Raw genomic sequence first — 18,583 nt, forward strand, 5'->3', positions numbered from 1 at the left:
TAGCAGGCCTTTGGATCAAAACAGGACTCCCGGGGCTACTAATTCTGCGAGGAAAGGGCAAGAGCTGGGGAGGTGATGCCCAGCCTGTAGTGAGCACCGCAAGGGCCAAGGCAGGGCGGGCGCTGAGTCTGCCATTGTGGGAAGAGCAGCCACTTCAGCAGAAGCCGAGGGTTCCAGCCAGGACTGCCTGACCTCAGGCGACTCAGGGAGCCTCTCGGGACCCAGTCTCGGGTCTATCAATGGAGAGCTAGGTGACCTTCGGGAGCGGGTAGTTTCTCGCGGGCCGAGCACCTCGCCCACAAATTGCAATCAGCATCTCCGCCGAAGTTGGCCTGTCGTGGATATTTCTTCCCCCCTCCCCTTCTCCTCACATCCTCTCCTAATTCGTCAACTGCTGAAACATCTGCCTGGCTGAAACCGCCTCCTCGCCGCGCGCTGGGGGCTGTCCCCAGGTGTTGGTCTTTGTGTCGGGAAAACTTTGCGAGAAAGCGAGGGCGCTGGACAAAGAGCGGGCGAGGGAGGGCGTTTACCAGCCGGCGGGGTAGCCGGGCAGTGCGCGCTCTTCCCCGGGCTCAGCTCGGCATCCGGACGCACGCGGTGCCCGGAGCCCAGCCTCCCTAGGAGGGCAGTGGCAGGCTCCGGCCACATCCCAGAGCCCACGGGAGCTAAAAGAAGCCCGGCGGGAGAAGCAAAGGCGGGCGGCTGGACAGTGGAGTTGACTAGGGCGGGAGGAGGCGAGCTGAGGCGCGGAGCAAAGCTGTCAAACTGCGCGCGGAGCCCCGCGCCGGGCGGGGGAAGAGAGGGGAGGAAAGGGGAGGGGAGAGGCGGGGTGGGGAGAGGAGGGGCGGGCAGGAGCCGAGAGGGAGCGAGCGGGCTCGCCGCGCCTGAGCAACCCCTGCCTGCCGCTGTCGCCTCCGCCGCCGCTGGCCCGGACTCCTCCGGAGCGCAGGGTGTCTGCCCAGCAGCGCACAGCGCGCGGAGGCTCCGGCGCCTGGCGCTGCGCCCTCCAGCCCCCGCTCCTCGCGCCGGCCCGCGCGGGTCCCGGCGGGCGCGAACCCACCATGCAGCTGCAGTTCCGGAGCTGGATGCTGGCTGCGCTCACGCTGCTCGTGGTCTTCCTCATCTTCGCAGACATCTCGGAGATCGAAGAAGAAATCGGGTAAATAGCTGCGCCCGGGCCCGTGGCGAGCCCTGGCGGGATCTCTCCCACCCCAGGACTCTCCCACCTCACCCCACAGTCGCTTTGTGTGCGCCGCGCCCCCCTATCGCTCTACTGGAGAGGGGGGGACGGTTTTGGCCTCGGGTGGCGGTGCCGGGGGCACGGGACGGTTTGGGAAGCGGAGGGTGGGGACGCGGCTGTCGTAGGGTGTCCCCGGGCGGGGAGCATGGGCACCCTCCAGCTGACCGGCGTCAGCGATCAGTCTCGCCCACCCTGCCCCCCCTTCCCCGGCTTGTCCACGCGCGATGTCGCCGGGGTCGAGGGAGGGCGCCGGGGAGTGTCTGGGGCGGGTGGAGGGGCTGAGAGTGGAGGAGGCAGGAGTTTCTTTGTCTCCGGCTCGGCCGTTTTCTCGCCTTGGCAAAGTGGGCAGGGGGCGCGCGGGGATCTCTGAGCTGGGGGAGGGGATCCCCGGGCCTGAGCTGAGGGTAGGGGCTCTGCACGAGCTCCCAGGAAGGGGAGTGTCCCCAGTACGTACAGACACACACACGCGCCTCCCGCCGGCCCGGGAGCCCGGCGTTGGGTCGCGGGCTGGTACCGCTAGAGGCAGAGCGCGCGGGGCTGGGCTGAGACCCCCGCCCTCGCCGGGCTTTGGAAGCTCAGCTAACGGCGCGGCGCCCCCTGCGCCCCCCAGGTTCCCGTGCGCTCTCAACGCGGAGACGGAGCCCTTTCAGGAAAGTCTGTACCGCCGCCCGGTGGTCTTTGGGCCCCCAAGAGCACGGGCTCGCCCTCTCTTTTCTCTGATCTCTTGAGGTGGGGCGGGACCGCGAGTCCTTGCCCTGGCGCGGGACTTCAGGAGCGCGCACTTGCGGCGCAGGACGCCTCCGCCGTGGGTCCCTGAGGCTGAGACTCGCGCCCCGCCGGGCAGTCTCCCGCAAGCCGGCCCGGCCCCTTTCCGCTTCGGCCCCACACAGAGCCTCCAACAGCGGTGGGCAGGTGGGGAGGCAGCCAGGGTTCTGAGGGGCCCCGGGAGAGCTTCCAGGCCCCGGGCAGGGAGAAGGTGAGGTCGCAGAGTGGGCAGTAGGTCCTTTCCTCCGTGAGGCTAGTGCCAAGCCAGCTGGGCGCCCTACGCGAGTCCGCGCCGCGTGCGCCCCTCCTTTGTCCCATTTGTTATTTCATTCATTGTCAGCGCGAGTTGAGGGCCCGCTACGCTGACAGATCCCTCCAAAGGAAAATGCCAGTCCAGGGTCCAGGATGCCAGGGCCCTATGGACCCAAACCTGAGGCAGGCTTCACTTCCTGCTCTCTCCTTTTCTCCCTGCCCCTTCCCATCTCCGCCACCCCAGAATTCTTTCTGTGAACTCCACTGCACTTCAAGAACCCCTCTCTCTGCCTCTTCCTCCTCCTCCTCCTCGGTTTCCCTAAGAGCTCCGAAAACTTTCACAAATCCCTGTCGGTTACGACGAGACATGCCACCAGCTCCCATGGGGAGATAGAGAAACGCGCTACTTTCCGTAGCTGTTCTCCTCAAAAACATGGATCGGAAAGGAAATCGGGCAAGCCAAGTCTTGGGGTGATGGACGACACAGTGGGAAGAGCCTTCCTCTTGGCTCCCCCCTCTCCTCCCAAAGGTGGGTTCTGCTTGGCATAGACCACTTGCTGACCTTGACATGTGAGAGGAAAGGACCAGCGGCTGCCCATTGTTCTGCTTTAAAAACGTAAGGTGAGCTGCGGTCATTCAGGCATCCTTCACTTCTCCATGCACCGAACTTTTACCGAATACCTTCTACAGACCAGGGACGTTTGATCTTTAAAATGTAATCAGGAAATCACTTTGCACATAATGCTGCGCTTTCCTGCCAAATGCATTGTAAAGCCTCCACTCCCCACATCTGGTTGTTCCAACAGGGTGTCCGGGCATAAGCTCCAAGGCCTGAGCTGAGAAGGGCACGTACATATATATTTAAAACCCAGGGCTCTTCTGCTATGGATGTGCCCCCTGGGACATGTTTCTCTGGGGTGGGGGGGGGGGGGTCTCTGCCTGGGCTGACCCTGGGAAAAATTGTCAAACAGGCGAAATGGTTTATCTTTCATGGCATTGTCCTTCACTCTGGCTGTCCTCTGGCTGCCCTGTGGCTTGACCAGTCCTGATGTGAGACACCTGTCTCCCCCAGTACCCATGTTTGACTCAGAGGAGTGCAGGCAGATCTGGGATTTGCTGTGGTTGGGGGAGGAAGGAGATGCGGCAGAGGATGGGAACCCCAGCAGCCCCTGTATCTGCTTACAAGCAAGGTTTCACGGTCAGTTATTTAATCCTTGGAACCCCCCAACTTTGAGCGGCCAGCAGGGGCGCAGTGTGGTAAGTGCCCTGGCACAGTGACTAGGGAGGAGCTCCAGGTGTGGGGATCTGTCTTCCTCACCATAGATTCTTCCAGGAGAACTGGAATCAGACTTGAGACCATGGTGCTCTTGTACCAACCCTGCTCACACTTCCCCAACTTGGTCTCCACCTGTGCGAGGGAAGATTGCAAATTACCTGCCAGTGTCAGTCCCTGGGAGAAAACAATGGTTGTGGAGAAGGATGGCTGTTTCTGGAAGGCAGTGAACAATGGGACCCTGTGATCTGTTAGGAGAGAAGGAAGAAACCTTTCTGGAGTAAATTTTCCAAGGATTAAGGAATGAGAAGTGAAAGAGGAAAGAGAATTACACCTGTATTGTCTGGAGGAACAAAACTGAAATAACTTTTCTTAAGCTCTTAATTCCCTTTCTTATAAAATGAGGCTTTTTTATGTGGCGGTCTCAGAGGTCCCGTCCTGCCCGAGGAATCTCATAACGGGTGGTGAGGGGCAGGGCTTTCTTCCAGGATCTTTTTCTAGAGACATGTCTCTTTTCCTAAGTGATGATTTTCAAAGTTCCATTTCTAACTCGCTCACTTGTGGAAATACCTCCCTCGGGCTGAATGAGAAAAAGAAATGTAGAAAGATGAGTTCTCTGCTAAGCACCCAAACAAGGAGTAAGTTGAAATTCTAAATCAGAGGTTGCATGGGGCTTTGGTAACATAGCTCCTGGTCAACTCATGCAACATCCCAAGTTTTAGGGTCAATTGGACCAAGTTATAAGCTAACATGTTTTTCTGACTGTCCCCTGGGGTTTAGTTTTGAGTGTAACCCCCATGAGGGGGATATGGGGCATGGCTGTCTTGCCCACCTTGGTGTCTGCACAACCTGGCATTCGGAAGACATTCAATAAACATCTGTTGGATCTGGTCCAGTGATGGGCACACACAACATCCTTGAGCAGGGCTGATAATCACAGAGCCTTAGGAGGGGAAGGAAGTGCAGAGCTCCCCCTAAGACTCCTCCTCTCTTTTTACCATCAGGGTAAATTTGATTGTGAGAAGCAACATCACTTATCCAAGATCACACCCTGGCTGCTTAAGGAAGGGTGGGCTTGCACAGGTCACCTCGTCTGTAACCCAATGGCCTAATCCCCAGATGAGCTCCTCTAATCATGACAGAGCTACAGAACTCTGGTTAGAGAGGAGGTAACTAGTCATAATAATAGTAATCAAGACAGTGGTGGAGATGAAGAGGATGAAGCTCGTTAGCATTTATTGAGCACTTGCTGTGAGCCAAGAGCTTTATAGACATAACACATGTCATCTTCATGACATCCTAGTCGTCACCTACCCATGGCACCAAGAGCTACTGTTTGTTGAGCTCTGTGTGCCAGACACTGTGCCTACTGCTTTAGAGCACTAGTCCACTCAATCCTTGAACCTCTCTCAGTTAGGTACTGTGGCACTCTCCAGTTTATCAGTGAGGAAACTGAGGCTCAGAGAGTTTGTGTAACCTGCTCGAGATGAAGCAAGTGAACCTCGTTCTACGAGAAGCTGAAGCCTGTGCTCTTGGCCACCCTGCTAGACTGCCCTGTCTCTGAATTCTTTTCCCCCCTGCAGTAATGTTACAGAATAGGTCTCAGAACTAGCCTTCCTAACTCATTCTCCAGGGTTCTTTCAAAGGCCCAGCATTTTCCTAAGAACCTGGTCTGGCCTCAGTAGTTTTTCCCTCAGTAGTTTAGAAAGAAGGAAGGTGAATGATGAGGACTGGAGAAGGACTCAGAGATCATCTCCCTGAAATGCTCCTCTGGTCCGGTCAAGTTCAGGGTGACACTAGAGGACAGAACAGCACTGTCCCCTGGCTAGCCAGACAAGCTCACCTGCCCTGGGCATGGGCATCCCAGACTCACAGGTGGGGCCTTGGGCTAAAGCTTCTTGAGGAAGGAAGACTCCCATTCTATTGTAAACCTGGTTCTGCTCTCAGCTGAATGGGCCTTCCTCGCTTCTACGTGCCACGTGGTTGGGCATCAGGGCATCTGGACCAGAGGTGATCATCAAGATATTTAACAACTGGTCCCTCTAGGCACTGACTTGTTAGAATGGATATCCAACTGGTCAGAACTGACACTGTCCATTACACCATAGCCAGGGGTCCTGGTTCATCCCAGCCGAACATCGGGCCCTGGTTCTGATCATCAGCAGTGACTAGATCTCTGAGCAGGCAGCACTACTGCCATCAGGCGAGAGTCGGGTGAGGTGCACCTTTTAGCGGAGGAGTCCAGGTGGATGTGAAAGAAAATGACCTTGAGCAGTTGCAGTCCAGGCACTCTCTAAGGAGCACACGTTTGCTCAAGATGATGCAACGTTTTTGTTGGAAAAGCCCATTCTTCTCCCCAGTCCTGGTGTACCTCACTCAAGTATAAACATAATTGAGGATAAAATAGGACAGAAAGAGGGTCTGGTTTTTAACTCACTCGCTCCAAGTCCTTGTTGCCAACTGTTCCTAGCATCAAATTTGAATTGTAAATAGATATCCATCTTAGAAACCAATTCACCACCCAGGGCCTCTTCCCCCTTGTTGAGCAGGGTTGCTAGGTTTTAAAATTGTTTAGGTTTTTAAAATTGGAGATGTTGTAAATTGCAAATTATAAATACTTCTCAGAGAGAGTTGAATTCCGTGAAGGCTCCCATTGCTTTTAGCACAGCGTCCAAGGTAATACATAATCTGGCCCCTGCATCCCACATCAGCCTTCCTGGGCTCCAGCCATTCTGTATTGCTCACAGTTCCCTGGAAGGTACTATGACTTCATGCCTCCGTGCCTTTGCACGTGTTCCTCCTCCTTTCTAGAACAACCTCCTTGCACACACTTATCCTTCCTGACTCCTACCCCACACCATTCTTCCTTCCAGTGATTCCTCCTTCAATGCTAACGGCTGGTATCCTTTGCAAAGCATTCCCAGACCCCAGACCCTTTTCAGACAGTCTGGAGTGGCTGCCCCTCCTGTGTGTACTGTTAGCATCCCATCATGCCAGTAGCCTATGGAGATGGGCTCGACAATTATATTTTATTTTTGCCCTTATCCCCAGCCCCAGTGATAAGTATGTGGTTTAGTACATGGAGCATACAAAATATTTTTCAAGTGAACAAACTCAGGTCTAGGATATGGCAAAAATAAGCATTCAGCTTTTCTGCCCCCAAAGGTCTATATTATTCTAATATCCATTAACACCCTGCACTTATTCAGAAAGCCCACTGCTTTTCCCAACGTGTGTATCCAACATGGTGGACACAGTCCACTTAAGGGCGTTGCTCATCATCTTAGAATGTTGGAGTGGGGGGCTGGTGAAAGGGAATGAAAGGCCCTTTCTAGTTTGTAAAAGAGGAGGATCCAGTGGTGTGTTTCCCACTGCCAGCTCAGATAGAAGGCGAGGATGTAGAACCCCCCTTCCAAGCCTCTGTCCAGACTTTTATTCCCCAGACAGCCCCTTCTAGACCTGCCACTGCCAATAGTGCCACTGCCCCACCCACTGCCTGGAGAGGAGGTGCCAGCTCTGCCTGTCTTTATCACCTGAACAGCTTCCATTTGGGCATTAAGAGCAGGCTTAACTTGGGGCCAACTGTTTCCTTCCAAGGTCTGGTCCCCAAAAAGGGTACTGGAAGTTGTGTGTTTAGAATATTGAGGGAGTAAGAAGTGTGAGTTCAGATCAGTTGTGTGTCAACTCCAAGATTTTCTTTATTAAGCTCTTTTAAGTGGTGGTCTGATTTTCAAACATTGGTCAAACCAGGGAATCGTGATGGATTGGTCTAGACCTATGGCAGCTGCTTGGCCCCTAGATAAAGCTCCGGAGATTCATATCTCTCGGCTGTCTCCAGCAAGAGCGAGTTAGAGAGACAGGTGGGAAGATACAGTGAAAATGACTGAGGGAGGGGCAGGAACATGAACGCCACCAGCCGGGTGCATCAGGTGGGTGTCTCCTGCCAGGGGATGGAGAAAGGCTCATCTCCCCGAGGCTGAGAGCTTAGGTGCCATCGGGCCCAGGGAGCCGTCCCCTGTGTCTGAATGACTGCCTGTCTGGGGCTTGTCCTTAAGTGTTAAGATTAGTCACTCTCCTGGGTGGCAGCTGGGCTTGTTTTAAATTCTCCCCAGTCGCCTGCAATTCGTCACTCGGCTAGGAAGCCGCCCGGTGTCCTGACAGGACCTGTTTGTCCCAGCGTTTTCTCAGCTTCAGCTGTCACAGACTTCATGATGTCGAAGGGAACTGCTTCACCTGGGGAGAGAGCAAGCGTCCTGTAGATGAGGATCCGTATCCCACGTCGGCCGGCAGCGGCTCCTGCGGCGTTTCCAGAACTTGGATTCCGGATCCACCACTCTTGGAAATGCAGCGGCCGCCTTGCTTGCTGTGTGGGTGTGTGTTTGAGTTCTGAGCTCGCTCTTCCAGAATGTGGCTCTCAGTTCTGTCAGAGAGTTCCCCAAGCACTTCCTGGTTATTATTAGGGACACAGAGGGCCTCAGCTCTGCTCCCTGGGCCCTTTTGAAGGCTCAGGGCCACCGTCTCTCCTCCTCCTATAGACTCTCAGTTGACTACTGGAGGTCGAAAGGACCCTTCGGTCGGGGGTTCCCAAATGCCCATCCTAGTGATCCAGGAGGAAAAAGGAAAGGAAAAGCACAATGTAGCCATCACCGTTTTGGTCGTTTCAAGTTGCCATCTGTCATTTCTTGAGAACAACTCTTCTGTATTGTGGGGTGATGTTCTTTTTTTCCTGGGGGCCCTTTCTTTCCTGAAAGAGGGTGATGGTGGATAGAATTGTGATGGTCTTCCGCATCTGAAGAGGTTGGTAACCCTATGACTCCCCAACCCCAATTTTCTGGAAAAGTTACAGATCACTGAAATGTAATAGTCTGTGGTCTGAGTTTACCCTGAAGAGTAGACAGAGGGGATCGCTTCTGGAAACATAGCCCCACTCCTCACGCATCTCTCCTGCACGGAGGCTGACGCCAGCAGAGGATAACAACAGTCATTTTGGCGTGTCTGCTGTGTGCCATGTGCTATCCTAAGCACTTTAGTTATATTCACACCTGTAACCTTCCCAACAGTCCTATGAGGTCTATGTTATTGTCATGTCCATTTTGCAGATGAGGAAACTGAGGCACAGAGCAGTTAAATAACTCGGCCAAAGTCACACAGCTAGTAAGTTGCAGAGCTAGGATTTGAACCCAGGTTCCAGGGAATGAGGAGAACTATTCAAAAATGATGTACTAAATGGCATCCGGTGGGGAAAATATGCATGCTCATATTCCCGAAGGATGAAGTTGGAAACACAAAGGTCTGTGGGAGAGAGAAAGCTGGGAAGCAGAGATGCTGAAAGAGTCCTCAGGGCCAGCATGCTAGAGCAGAGGCCGCAGTGGACTATGGCAGCCCGAAAGAGCCATACGACTTAGGGTTGCCAGCTTGGAGTCCCCTTGTTGTGGATGGCGCCCCCTACTCTGTCCTCTTTCCCTCTCCTCCAGCCACCTCTTTGTCCCACTGAGACTCATCAGAATGGTTCTGGAGCGGGGCATTTGTTTGACCATCTCATTACCAGTGAGAGAGAGGTACACACTGAAGGAAGAGAAAAACAGCACAAATGATTAAGGCCAGGAGAATTCTCGTTTGGGGAAAGAGAGAGGGCTAGCTCCGGCAGCTTCCTCAGGCCGAGTGGAAAGGAAGCAAGTGGGGGGCATGGGCTTCTGCAGGGAGATCGTACTGCCCAGAGAGCCCCGTTTCCCAGGGGCTGACGCTGTGCCCACCGTTCTGCTGAGAGCCCCATGGGTCACTCACTTAACCCTCACAACCACTCTGTTTGCCCATTTGCAGATGAGGAAACAGAGGCTCAGAGAGGTTCCACAACTTGCTAAGGTCACACAGCTAGTAACAAGGAGCTGGGATTGCAACCAGGTTTGCCTGGCTCCGCGGCCCACACTGCTCTTGCTTCTTCTGTGTGCTAGAATGACCGGGCTACCCATTCCTATGCCTCCTGCCTCCCGCCTCCTGCCCTGGGCCTCCTAAGCTCTCGGTGCCATTTTCTGTACCACACAGATAGTTTGTGCAGGGAAGCTGCAAACACTTGAGACATTAGCAAAGACTCAATGGCAGGTCGGATGAGCCCCCCAAACACAGTGGCAGCCATCACCCTCAGACACAACATTTTGGGGGATGTCAGGGAGGCACAGCCATGGTTGGCCTCTGCCCAGGGTTGGTTGGGAGCTTGTTGTTAGGTTTCCCATCTCCAGTTTCAAGAACAAGAATATTGGCTGCACTGAGAGGAGCGATACCAGGACTAATTCTCACCTTCTTTCTCGGTGAATGCCAGCGTAGCTTAAATAATGCAGGGGGAGGAGGATAAGATGTCCTGAGAGAATGAGCTGGTAAGTTGATAGGGCCGGTGACTTGCACTTGCTGTTCTCCTGGAAGCGGCAAAGCCCCACCCACTGCACCTCTGAGGTTCTCGAACTTGAGAATTGACTTTAAGTGGACTTGGCGTGATGTCTGAACTGTACCCTAATCAATACGCTTGGTTCCCAGGAGAAGCAATGAGAAGGGCAAGGGAGAGCCCCCAATGGTTGCGTCCATCCTGGCCTGGGCGGGGAGCCTCGTAGGCCTCTGTCAGGGTGCTGACAAGTGGGACAGTACAGCCTGGGGGGTGGAGCCAGCCAGGGCTCCACAGCCCCTTCCCCAGCCTGCCCGGTGCTGCCCCCCAGAGCTCTAAGCCCCAGCAGAGGCTGACTCACTTAGGTCTTCAATGTACAGCCCTCATCCTGGGGCTGCCTTTTCCCCTATCTATAGAGACTGACACATCCTCCCTAAGGACCAGACTCACTGCTCATGCCTCCAGACTCTGGGCCACACCTTTCTGAGGCTTAAATAAAATGCAAATGATGGGAATGTACAGTGGTGTAGCCCCTGAGGAAAACAGTCTGGTTGTTCCTCAAAAAATTAAAAATGGAATTACCATCTGATCCAGCACTTCCACTTCTGTGTATGTACCCCAAAGAACTGAAAGCAGGACTCGAACAGATATTTGTGCGCCCATGTTGATAGCAGGATTATCTGCAATAGCCAAAAGATGTCTAGCAATGGATGAGTGGATAAGCAACGTGTGGCGTATCCATACAGTGGAACGTTACTCTGCCTTAAAAAGGAAGGTGATTCTGACACAGGCCACAACATGGATGAACCTTGAGGACATGATGCTGAGTGAAATAAGCCAGTCACCAGAGGACAAATCCTGTATGATTCCACTTATATGAGGTCCCTAGAGTGTCAAACTTGTAGAGACAGAAAGTAGAAGGGTGGTTGCCAGGAGTTGGGGGAACAGGGAATTTGTGTTTAATGGGTATGGAGTTTCAGTTTTACAAGATGAGAAGGATTCTGGAGATTGGTTGCATGACCTTGTGAATGTGCGTAACACTGCTGAACTGCGGGGTTAAAAATGATGACTGATGACGATGGTAAATTTTATATTATGTATGTTTTACCACAATTAAACACACACACAAACACACACAGATGAAAACAGCCAGAAGAGTGCCTGGCAGGTGCTCAAGCCACGTTGATTTATTTCAAGAGCGTAGTTGTGGTCTTAACAAAGCAACATCAATGTGAGTATTATTCAATTCAAAAAATAATATAGTGCCAAAAAGCATGGTGAGGAGGGAGCAGAGGGAGAAAAAGAGGAAAGGACATAGAACTGGAATTAGAGAAATACAAACCATATCCTTGTTATGACTGTATTTGGACACTGCTGGAGGTGGCCCCCATACCAACGCCTGGGAGTTAGGATGGTGAGAAGTGCAAACACAGACTTTGCTTGTGGGCACTCTGTAAATAATTGTTGGCCTGCCTGCCTGTCTAAATTCGGTGGAGGAGCCCATCAACTCTCATTAAAGCCTAAACCACAGGGAAGGGACGGAGCAGTCCGGGAGGAGGCACGAGAAGGAGGTGGGAGGCCAAGCACGCAGACAACCCAGACCGCCCCCAACACAGACCCAGGTTCCCAGCTGCCCTTTCCTTACCACCTGTATCACGGTAGCCTCGTTTGGTGTTTTTGGCTCAAGGGTGAATCTGAAAAGAGAAGAGACTCCCAAAATGCTGATCCCCAGAGGTCCAGCTCCTGCCGGGCTGAGGACTGCTGAGAGAGCACACATGTATTATAAAACCCCTGGACAACCCATTTTATGGACAAGTCAACTGAGACTTGGGTAAAGGCACTGCTCAATAAACAGAGGAAACAGAACTGACTTTTATCAAAGTCCAGCTGGCTGTTCCCTGGGTGCTGGGGGAATAGCCCTGTGGATTAGCTGCTTCCCTCCCTTGGTCCCTTTCCCAATTGAGGCCCAAAGCATGAGGCAAAGCAAGGGGAAATCTTAACCAAGGGTTGAATTGATTCTTTAAATGAGTCTATGGAGGCTGCAGTATGTCTCTACCAGAAAGACCTTGACCCAGGGCTGGAACACATAATAGAAATTTCCAGAGAAGCTGGCCAGCAAAGTACTGCTTGGCTGTGTCATTAAGCTCTCTCATGAACTTGGCTAGGATGCGACCATTCATACAGTCAATGGCCCCACTTCACGGTTGGCACGTGCAGTAATGGTTCCCCAGAGTTCTGGGGGTTCCTGAGTGGTTTTGGTGGCTTGCCCAGCCTGCATTCCAATACCAGTCTCCACTCTCAGTTGTCAGAAGTGGAGGAATTGAGGAGGGGTGCCTGTAGCGGCGATCGAAGGCAAGGATAGGGGAAGCTTTGGGAACTAGTCTACTCCTCAGATAAAGACAGCCTCCGGGCAAGCTGGAAGCCAAGAACTGAATTGTGTTTATTTTTGCCATTACTTTCTTTTTAGGGCAAGGGATGTTGGTATTCCATTTATGGTAGTGATATAAAGATTCCTTTTATGATAAATTCACTGAAGTTTTTAAGTGAATTGATTTAAAGGAAAGTGTTGTCCATAACATGGAGTTAGCGTAATACACAAAGGTAGACCCAGAAATCCCCCTGACGTCTGTGCAGTGACGGCGTGCTAGCCTTGCTCCCTCCCCATGGCCATGGTCTGCCCCCATGGCAGCAAGGCTGTTGCAACTCCTTGCAAAACTTCTGTAGAGAGTGAGGTAATCTTCCCAAAAAGTACCTGGTAACAGATATTATTTCTCCCTGAACCTGGGAAATTGCCCAGTACCCAAAAAAAGACTCCTCCAATGAAACAAGCTTGTGGGTGACTCAAAAGACAAGGATGATTTAGGCCCATGCCACCCTTCACCCCCAGCAACACACTAGGTTGGACCCCATCTTATAGTCTGCTGGCGCTCTCTGCTTCTCTTTTGCACCCACCACTCCTCACGCTCCGTGTGTTTCTTGCGTGGCGCCTTTCCTGCCTGCTGGATTGTAGCCCTAGGAGGGCCAGGACCATTTCAGATCTGGGCTGCATTGTGCTTCTAGCTCCTTGCACAGTCCTTGGCAGAGAGTAAGTGCCGTTTTGGAGAATGAAGGAAGGAAAGCTGGGAGGGCAGGAGGGGGGAAGTTGGTTCCTTGAGGAGGCTCAGAAAGGCCTCTGCTACCTACATTCTGCAATCATTTATGTATTTCTCTCCGTGGCCAAAGGAGAGAAAATGTGGTGGGTTATGTGAGCCCCCTGCATAATTGTCTGATTTGGAATACACTGAGTTCCATCATATTTATAGATGAAGCCCACTTTCCTTTTTCCTGATTCCATGGAGAAAGACCAGAGCACTGTTAAAGTAATTTTTCCCAGCCAGGTAATTCATGGTTCTCTACAGGCTCCATGACCTGGTACACAGAAGCCAGAGCACTGGAGAGATGTGGCCAGAATCGGGAATCAGGCCAGCTGGCTCCTGGCAGGCTGAGATCAACCTGATAAAGAGATTAATAAGAGTCTGCAACCTCCTCCATCGTGAAGCATCGAGAAGGGTTTTTAACATCACTGCCGGTCTGGCTGGCTTAATGGTACCTAATCTTACCTTTTGAAGCTGGAACATTTGGGAGTTGAGATCAAGTGAGATAAAATAAAGTAAAGTGTGTTGACTTCTGGATTTTCAGCCTTCATCAGAGTCCCATTGTGTAGTGTTGTTTTTATTTTCTGTCTTGGAAATAGGCTGAGATTAGCCACTGGAGAGGGTTGTTGGGCCTGGAGAAGGTTGTAGTATATTTACTTTTGGTCTTATTTTTTCATCTTCATGAGGTGAGGACCCATTTCCGTTCTGTTCGTCTCTGCACACCCAGTGCGTGGTACCTGCTAAATGCTCGATAACTATTTCTCAAATGCATAACCAGCACACACTGTCTGCCATGGGCCTGTCTGCTGGAAGAGTCAGGCTGTTGCCGATTAGAAACAGCAGCCTTATGAGGCACTCAGAATGCCCCCGGAGAAAAGCCTCAGGATGCCTCCCTGGGCCCTGGGTTCTGTGACGGTCACCGTGATCTTTGTGCAGACATCACAAAGCTGTGTGAGCAAAATGCATCTGATTCACTAGACACAGGTGCTTACAAGTGGAAAGGAAGAGCGAGTTAGAGTCGTGGTTACAGAGAAGAAAAGACAGCACACCAGGGACTGTCACTCTGGGAACTGCTAGATGCTGGTGACTTGCAAAGATGAACCCAGCACAGAAAAAGTGCTGGAGGAGCTTGTGGTCCGATCGGGGGGAGAGTTCTCGTGTGATCATGAGAAACGTGTCTGGAGAGAGTGAGAGTTCGGAGATCTGGGCTTTGGTTGTAGATCAGACCCCAGCAAGCCATCCCTAAGCTCTCTGGGCCTCAGTTTCCCCATCTGTGAAATGAGGGTTGGACGAACCCAAAGGTCTTCTCTGGTTCTAAAGTGTCACAACTGGGTGCCTCCCTCAATGAGTTCCCCTGTTGAATGGAGTCCAGACTCACTGGAAATAGCTAATGCTTTTGCTATGCCTCTAAATTCCTTGCCCTGAAATTTTAGAGCAGGGCAGTAAATAGGTGCTGATCTATTTTCACCTACCACCTGCTCTACATTCTAAAGAAGAAAGAGAAGAGGAAGGCAACTAACATGCTGAGCATCTGCTCTGTGCCAGGCATTGCAGGAGACACTTTCACGTCTCTGTGAAACCTCTTGATAAACTTGCACGATAGGTTCAATAGCATCGTTCTCCCCCCACCTCTCAGCACCACTTGTAAAACCATCATATTACAGCAGGATTGGTGTTGCAGATAAATTATACTCAATATATCATGTTGTAGAAAAGCACGTGAGTGTGTGTAATAAAACATAGAAAAGCTATTATCAGACGCAGCTAAATTGGGGGATTTGGGGAGCCTTCTTCCATCAGTTATTGGAAGGATTTATTATCACCAACAAACGTCTTGTGTGTGCAGTGTATCAGCGTACTGCCAGTCCTTGTCCTCAGTGGTGAGCCCTGCCATGTAATAAAAACAAAAATGACAATATCGTGTTAATGGTACTGATGGTTCATACTGTAGGAGGTCCAAAGAGGGAGTCCCCACGAAGGGCTGGGGACAAGGGAGACTTTTTCTGGAGGAGGGCAGATCAGGGTGGGACTTGAAGGAAGGGTGCGAGGACTTAGCTGGACAAAGAATGAAGTTGGTGATCCAGATGGGGAGAATGGCTGGAGCCAAAGAAGGTCCGAGTGCTCAACAAGCAGCTGTTCCTGCCTTCATGGCTCAGCTGGAGTGGAGGCTCCAGGAGCACCTGGAGGTGGAGGAAAATGAGGCAGGACAAAGGGCTCAGAGTCAGCCTGCCAGTCACCGAGGAACTCACGCTTGATTTGGAGGTGGATTGCTTTGGTTTAACCTGGGGTCCAATGACCTCTAAAGAGTCTGTGATGAGTTTCAGGAGATCCACGAACCTATTGAAATGTTAAGCATTTTTCTGGGCAAAGGATCCATACATTTTTAAAGATTCTCAAAGGGATCCACAAAGCTGAAGAGGAACTGAGATGGATAGTTGGGACCTTCGAAGTGTTTTGAACAGGAATGTGCAGACAATTTGTAAGTTGCTCAGAGTGGGGCAGGAGCTGGGGAGACCACTCAGGTCATCTCCAGGAGCAGCACTGAGGGTCTGGGCTGGGGTGGCATCAGTGGAAAGGAGGAGGGAGTTAGAGTCTTGGTTACAGAGAAGAAAAGATGGCACTCTGGGGACTGTCAGTGATGCCAGGGACAACGGCTGAACCCACTGTGGGTGTAGGAATCCTTAGGAGAAGCTGTGTCTTATGGTCTGATGATGAGTTTGGTTTTAAGCGTGATGATTTTGAGAGGATGGAGTTCAACTATGTGGGAATGAAGGCATTTGAATATCACTGAATCACCGATTATTGGAGGGTAGGGAAATAGGAGGCCAGCCTGCCTATTCGCCTTTATTTTCCAGGTACAGCAGTGAGGGCCCTGAAATGGGAAGGGACTTACCCATGGTAACCTAGATGGTGGACAACCATGGACCAATTCATACGAGAATGATATTTAGGAGGGAGGTCGGGGCTGGAGACGGAGATAGGAAGCCATTTGTGGGGAGAGGGTAGTTGAAGCCATGAGTGTAGATGGAACCCCTAAAGTAGCAGAGACCCCAGGAGCAAGCCTTGGTCTTTCCCCTTATTTAGAGAGTTGGAAGGAGAAACCAAGGTAGCAAAGGCCACAGAGAAGGACGGTCAAGGAGGTGAGAGGAGAACCGAGGGACCAAAGCCGTGAGCAAGAGAGGCAAGTGCTCCTGGCGGAAGGACCATAGGGATGAGGATGCTCAAGCCTACTGGGCTGGGGCATCAGTGGGTTCCTGGTGACCTGTGAGAGACCTCTTCCCTTAGAGCCAGGAGGTGATGCGAGATTTCAGAGAGATCACCGATGAAAGGGGGCCACAGTTACAACTTGGTCTTGCTAGAGGTTTGAGAAGGAAAGAGAAGCAGCTTAGGGTTGGAGACCAGGCAAGAGGAGAACGTTTTTACCAATAAAAGAGTGTATTTATCAAAATAAGATAAAGAAACAATGAGGGGAGGGAGGAAAGGGGGAGGCGGTTATGTGAGAAAGCCACAATCTTGAGGTGGAAATGGGACCAATAAACAGAGGTGGGGAGGGGAAGAGGAGGGATGAAGACTCAGAGACCATCTTCTGGGGTGAGGAGGGCCGAGAAACATCAATTTTAAAGGAGGAAAGACAGGCATCCGTTAGCCCATCTTCCTTCCTTCAGGGCCTGGCCTGAGCCGACTTCTCTTCCTGACACTCTTCCCACAGCCCTTTGCGAGGCTGGCCCTCCGTCGTATTTTAGGTTAAACAGCTCCCCCCTGTCCACCCTCGAGGGTCCCCTCCGTCTGTAATCCTCTATCGCCGCTTCTTCTCTGTTTTCTTCTTGGTGCCTCCCGATGCATGGATAGGTGTTTATGACTCTGTTCCTTTGCTGGGGTATCATCTTTCTTGTTTGCGTATGTGTGTGAGTGTTTCCTGTCTCCAAGTTTAGATTCTAAGCACCTTCAGACTGAGGACCATCTGTCTCCATCCCCACTGTCACCCCAGAGCCCAGCTCAGGTACTGTCACGCCATAGGTGCTCAATAAATGCATGTTAATTGGAAGAAAATGACGGGAAGGCAGAGGAATGCATCTGTGACCTACTCCGTCTTCTCAGAAGAGTTTTAATAAGAACAATAATGAAAATAAAATAAGAATAGCGTCTGCCGGGCTGTTGAGATGTGTTCACGATCTCTATTACTCTCCACAGTTCACTCATTCTATGGAGTGAGGAAGCTCGGTTATAAATACTCCACTAGCGAAGGTGGAACTAGGGATCACACCAAAGCCTGTGTTCTTTTTCGCTATCTCATTTTTTGACAGTATTAGATCAAAGAGGCATTTCTGGCAAGAAAACAGAGAGGCTAGATCCGTTTCTCCCACCCCCTCTGCCAAGTGGTGGGTAGGTTCTGCACATCCTCTCCCCACTCCTGCCCGAATTTCCCCATTCTGGACGTGGCTGTGTGGAGCCCTGCATATGCCAGGGTATTTTACAAGAGGAGATGTCTAGGGAAATGACTAAATTTCCCATTCACTTGTCAGTCCACTCTGGTCATGTGGAGAAGACGGCAGGTAAAGAATTCTCTTCGCCTCTGGATTATTCGAAACCCCAAGGAGAGGCAGGCTCTCCCCACTTACCCCTAGCTTCTTTCCTGGCATTTTCTGCAGGAACTCAATGGCGGGAGAAGTGGGGAGAAGGTGAGGCTCTGAGGCTGCCCCGATACAAAGCCCACAGTGACACCTTGAGCCATTGTCCCCAGAGCTACCAGCCGAGACCCTGGAGGCAGACAGGCCTGTGAGTATGGTGCCCCCTCAGGCCCCAGCCCACCCTGGGGCCCTGGACTGAGGCTCAGAGCAGGAGGGAAAGCAAAGGAGAGGCTGTCTGTTAAGTCTATCTTCGCACCTCTCACTTGTGCGTGTTTCCAGCAGAAACCAGGCTCCCAGCCTTCTGCACAACCTGAACTTCCTGAAAAGCTTCTGGAAACATTCAAAGCATTAGGGCCAAACCCTCCTAGAATGAGAGGGTAAGAATCAAGTCAGATGGGACAACCCCAGGCCCCTGTGCACATTCCCTTTGTCCTGACTTGGCTTCGTACCTCCTTCTCTTAGCTCTGCCAGGTGACGTTTCGGGTGTCTGTCTGGAGTCAGGTGTAGTGTCCCAGGTACGATGACCATCTGGCCCTGCTCTTTGCTTCTCTTCTGGGTTGGCTCCTGTTACACTAAGCTCCAGTTTTGGCTCAGCTCAGGCTCTGACCCCTACCCCACCCCTTGCCCCAAGTTCCCAATTTGGAGACAATCTGTCAGATAGAGCCTGGCTCAAACCCAGCCTCCAGCCCCCTCCTCGCTGTACATTCTTGGATATGATGCTTTACTCTCTAAGCAAGATGGAAATAATAAAAAACGCCAACCTCATAGGGTTGTGATGGAGGTGAAAGGAGAAAATCCGCAGCAAGGGCTTGCCCCGTGATTGCCGTGTGCTGAGTACCCAGGCAGTGTTAACTGTGGTGATGAGCACTCCTCTTGGCTCTGTCCATCCCAGCAGTCCCTCCCAAGTCCCCTTTCAGG

The 18,583-nt window shown here is 52.0% G+C and overlaps 1 protein-coding gene across 1 annotated transcript in view; it reads left to right on the forward strand.

Moving 5' to 3' along the window:
* Positions 1-867: 867 nt before the first annotated feature.
* Positions 868-18,583, forward strand: part of ST8SIA2 (ST8 alpha-N-acetyl-neuraminide alpha-2,8-sialyltransferase 2) — a 67,516-nt gene continuing 49,800 nt past the window's right edge. The window contains exon 1 of the mRNA XM_023650757.2: positions 868-1,159. Within this exon, the coding sequence (XP_023506525.1) occupies positions 1,062-1,159 (98 nt within the window). The 5' untranslated portion in view covers positions 868-1,061. The remainder of the gene's footprint in view (positions 1,160-18,583) is intronic.

Source organism: Equus caballus, chromosome 1, assembly GCF_041296265.1.
Source record: "Equus caballus isolate H_3958 breed thoroughbred chromosome 1, TB-T2T, whole genome shotgun sequence".
In the NCBI taxonomy this organism is placed as follows: Eukaryota; Metazoa; Chordata; class Mammalia; order Perissodactyla; family Equidae; genus Equus; species Equus caballus.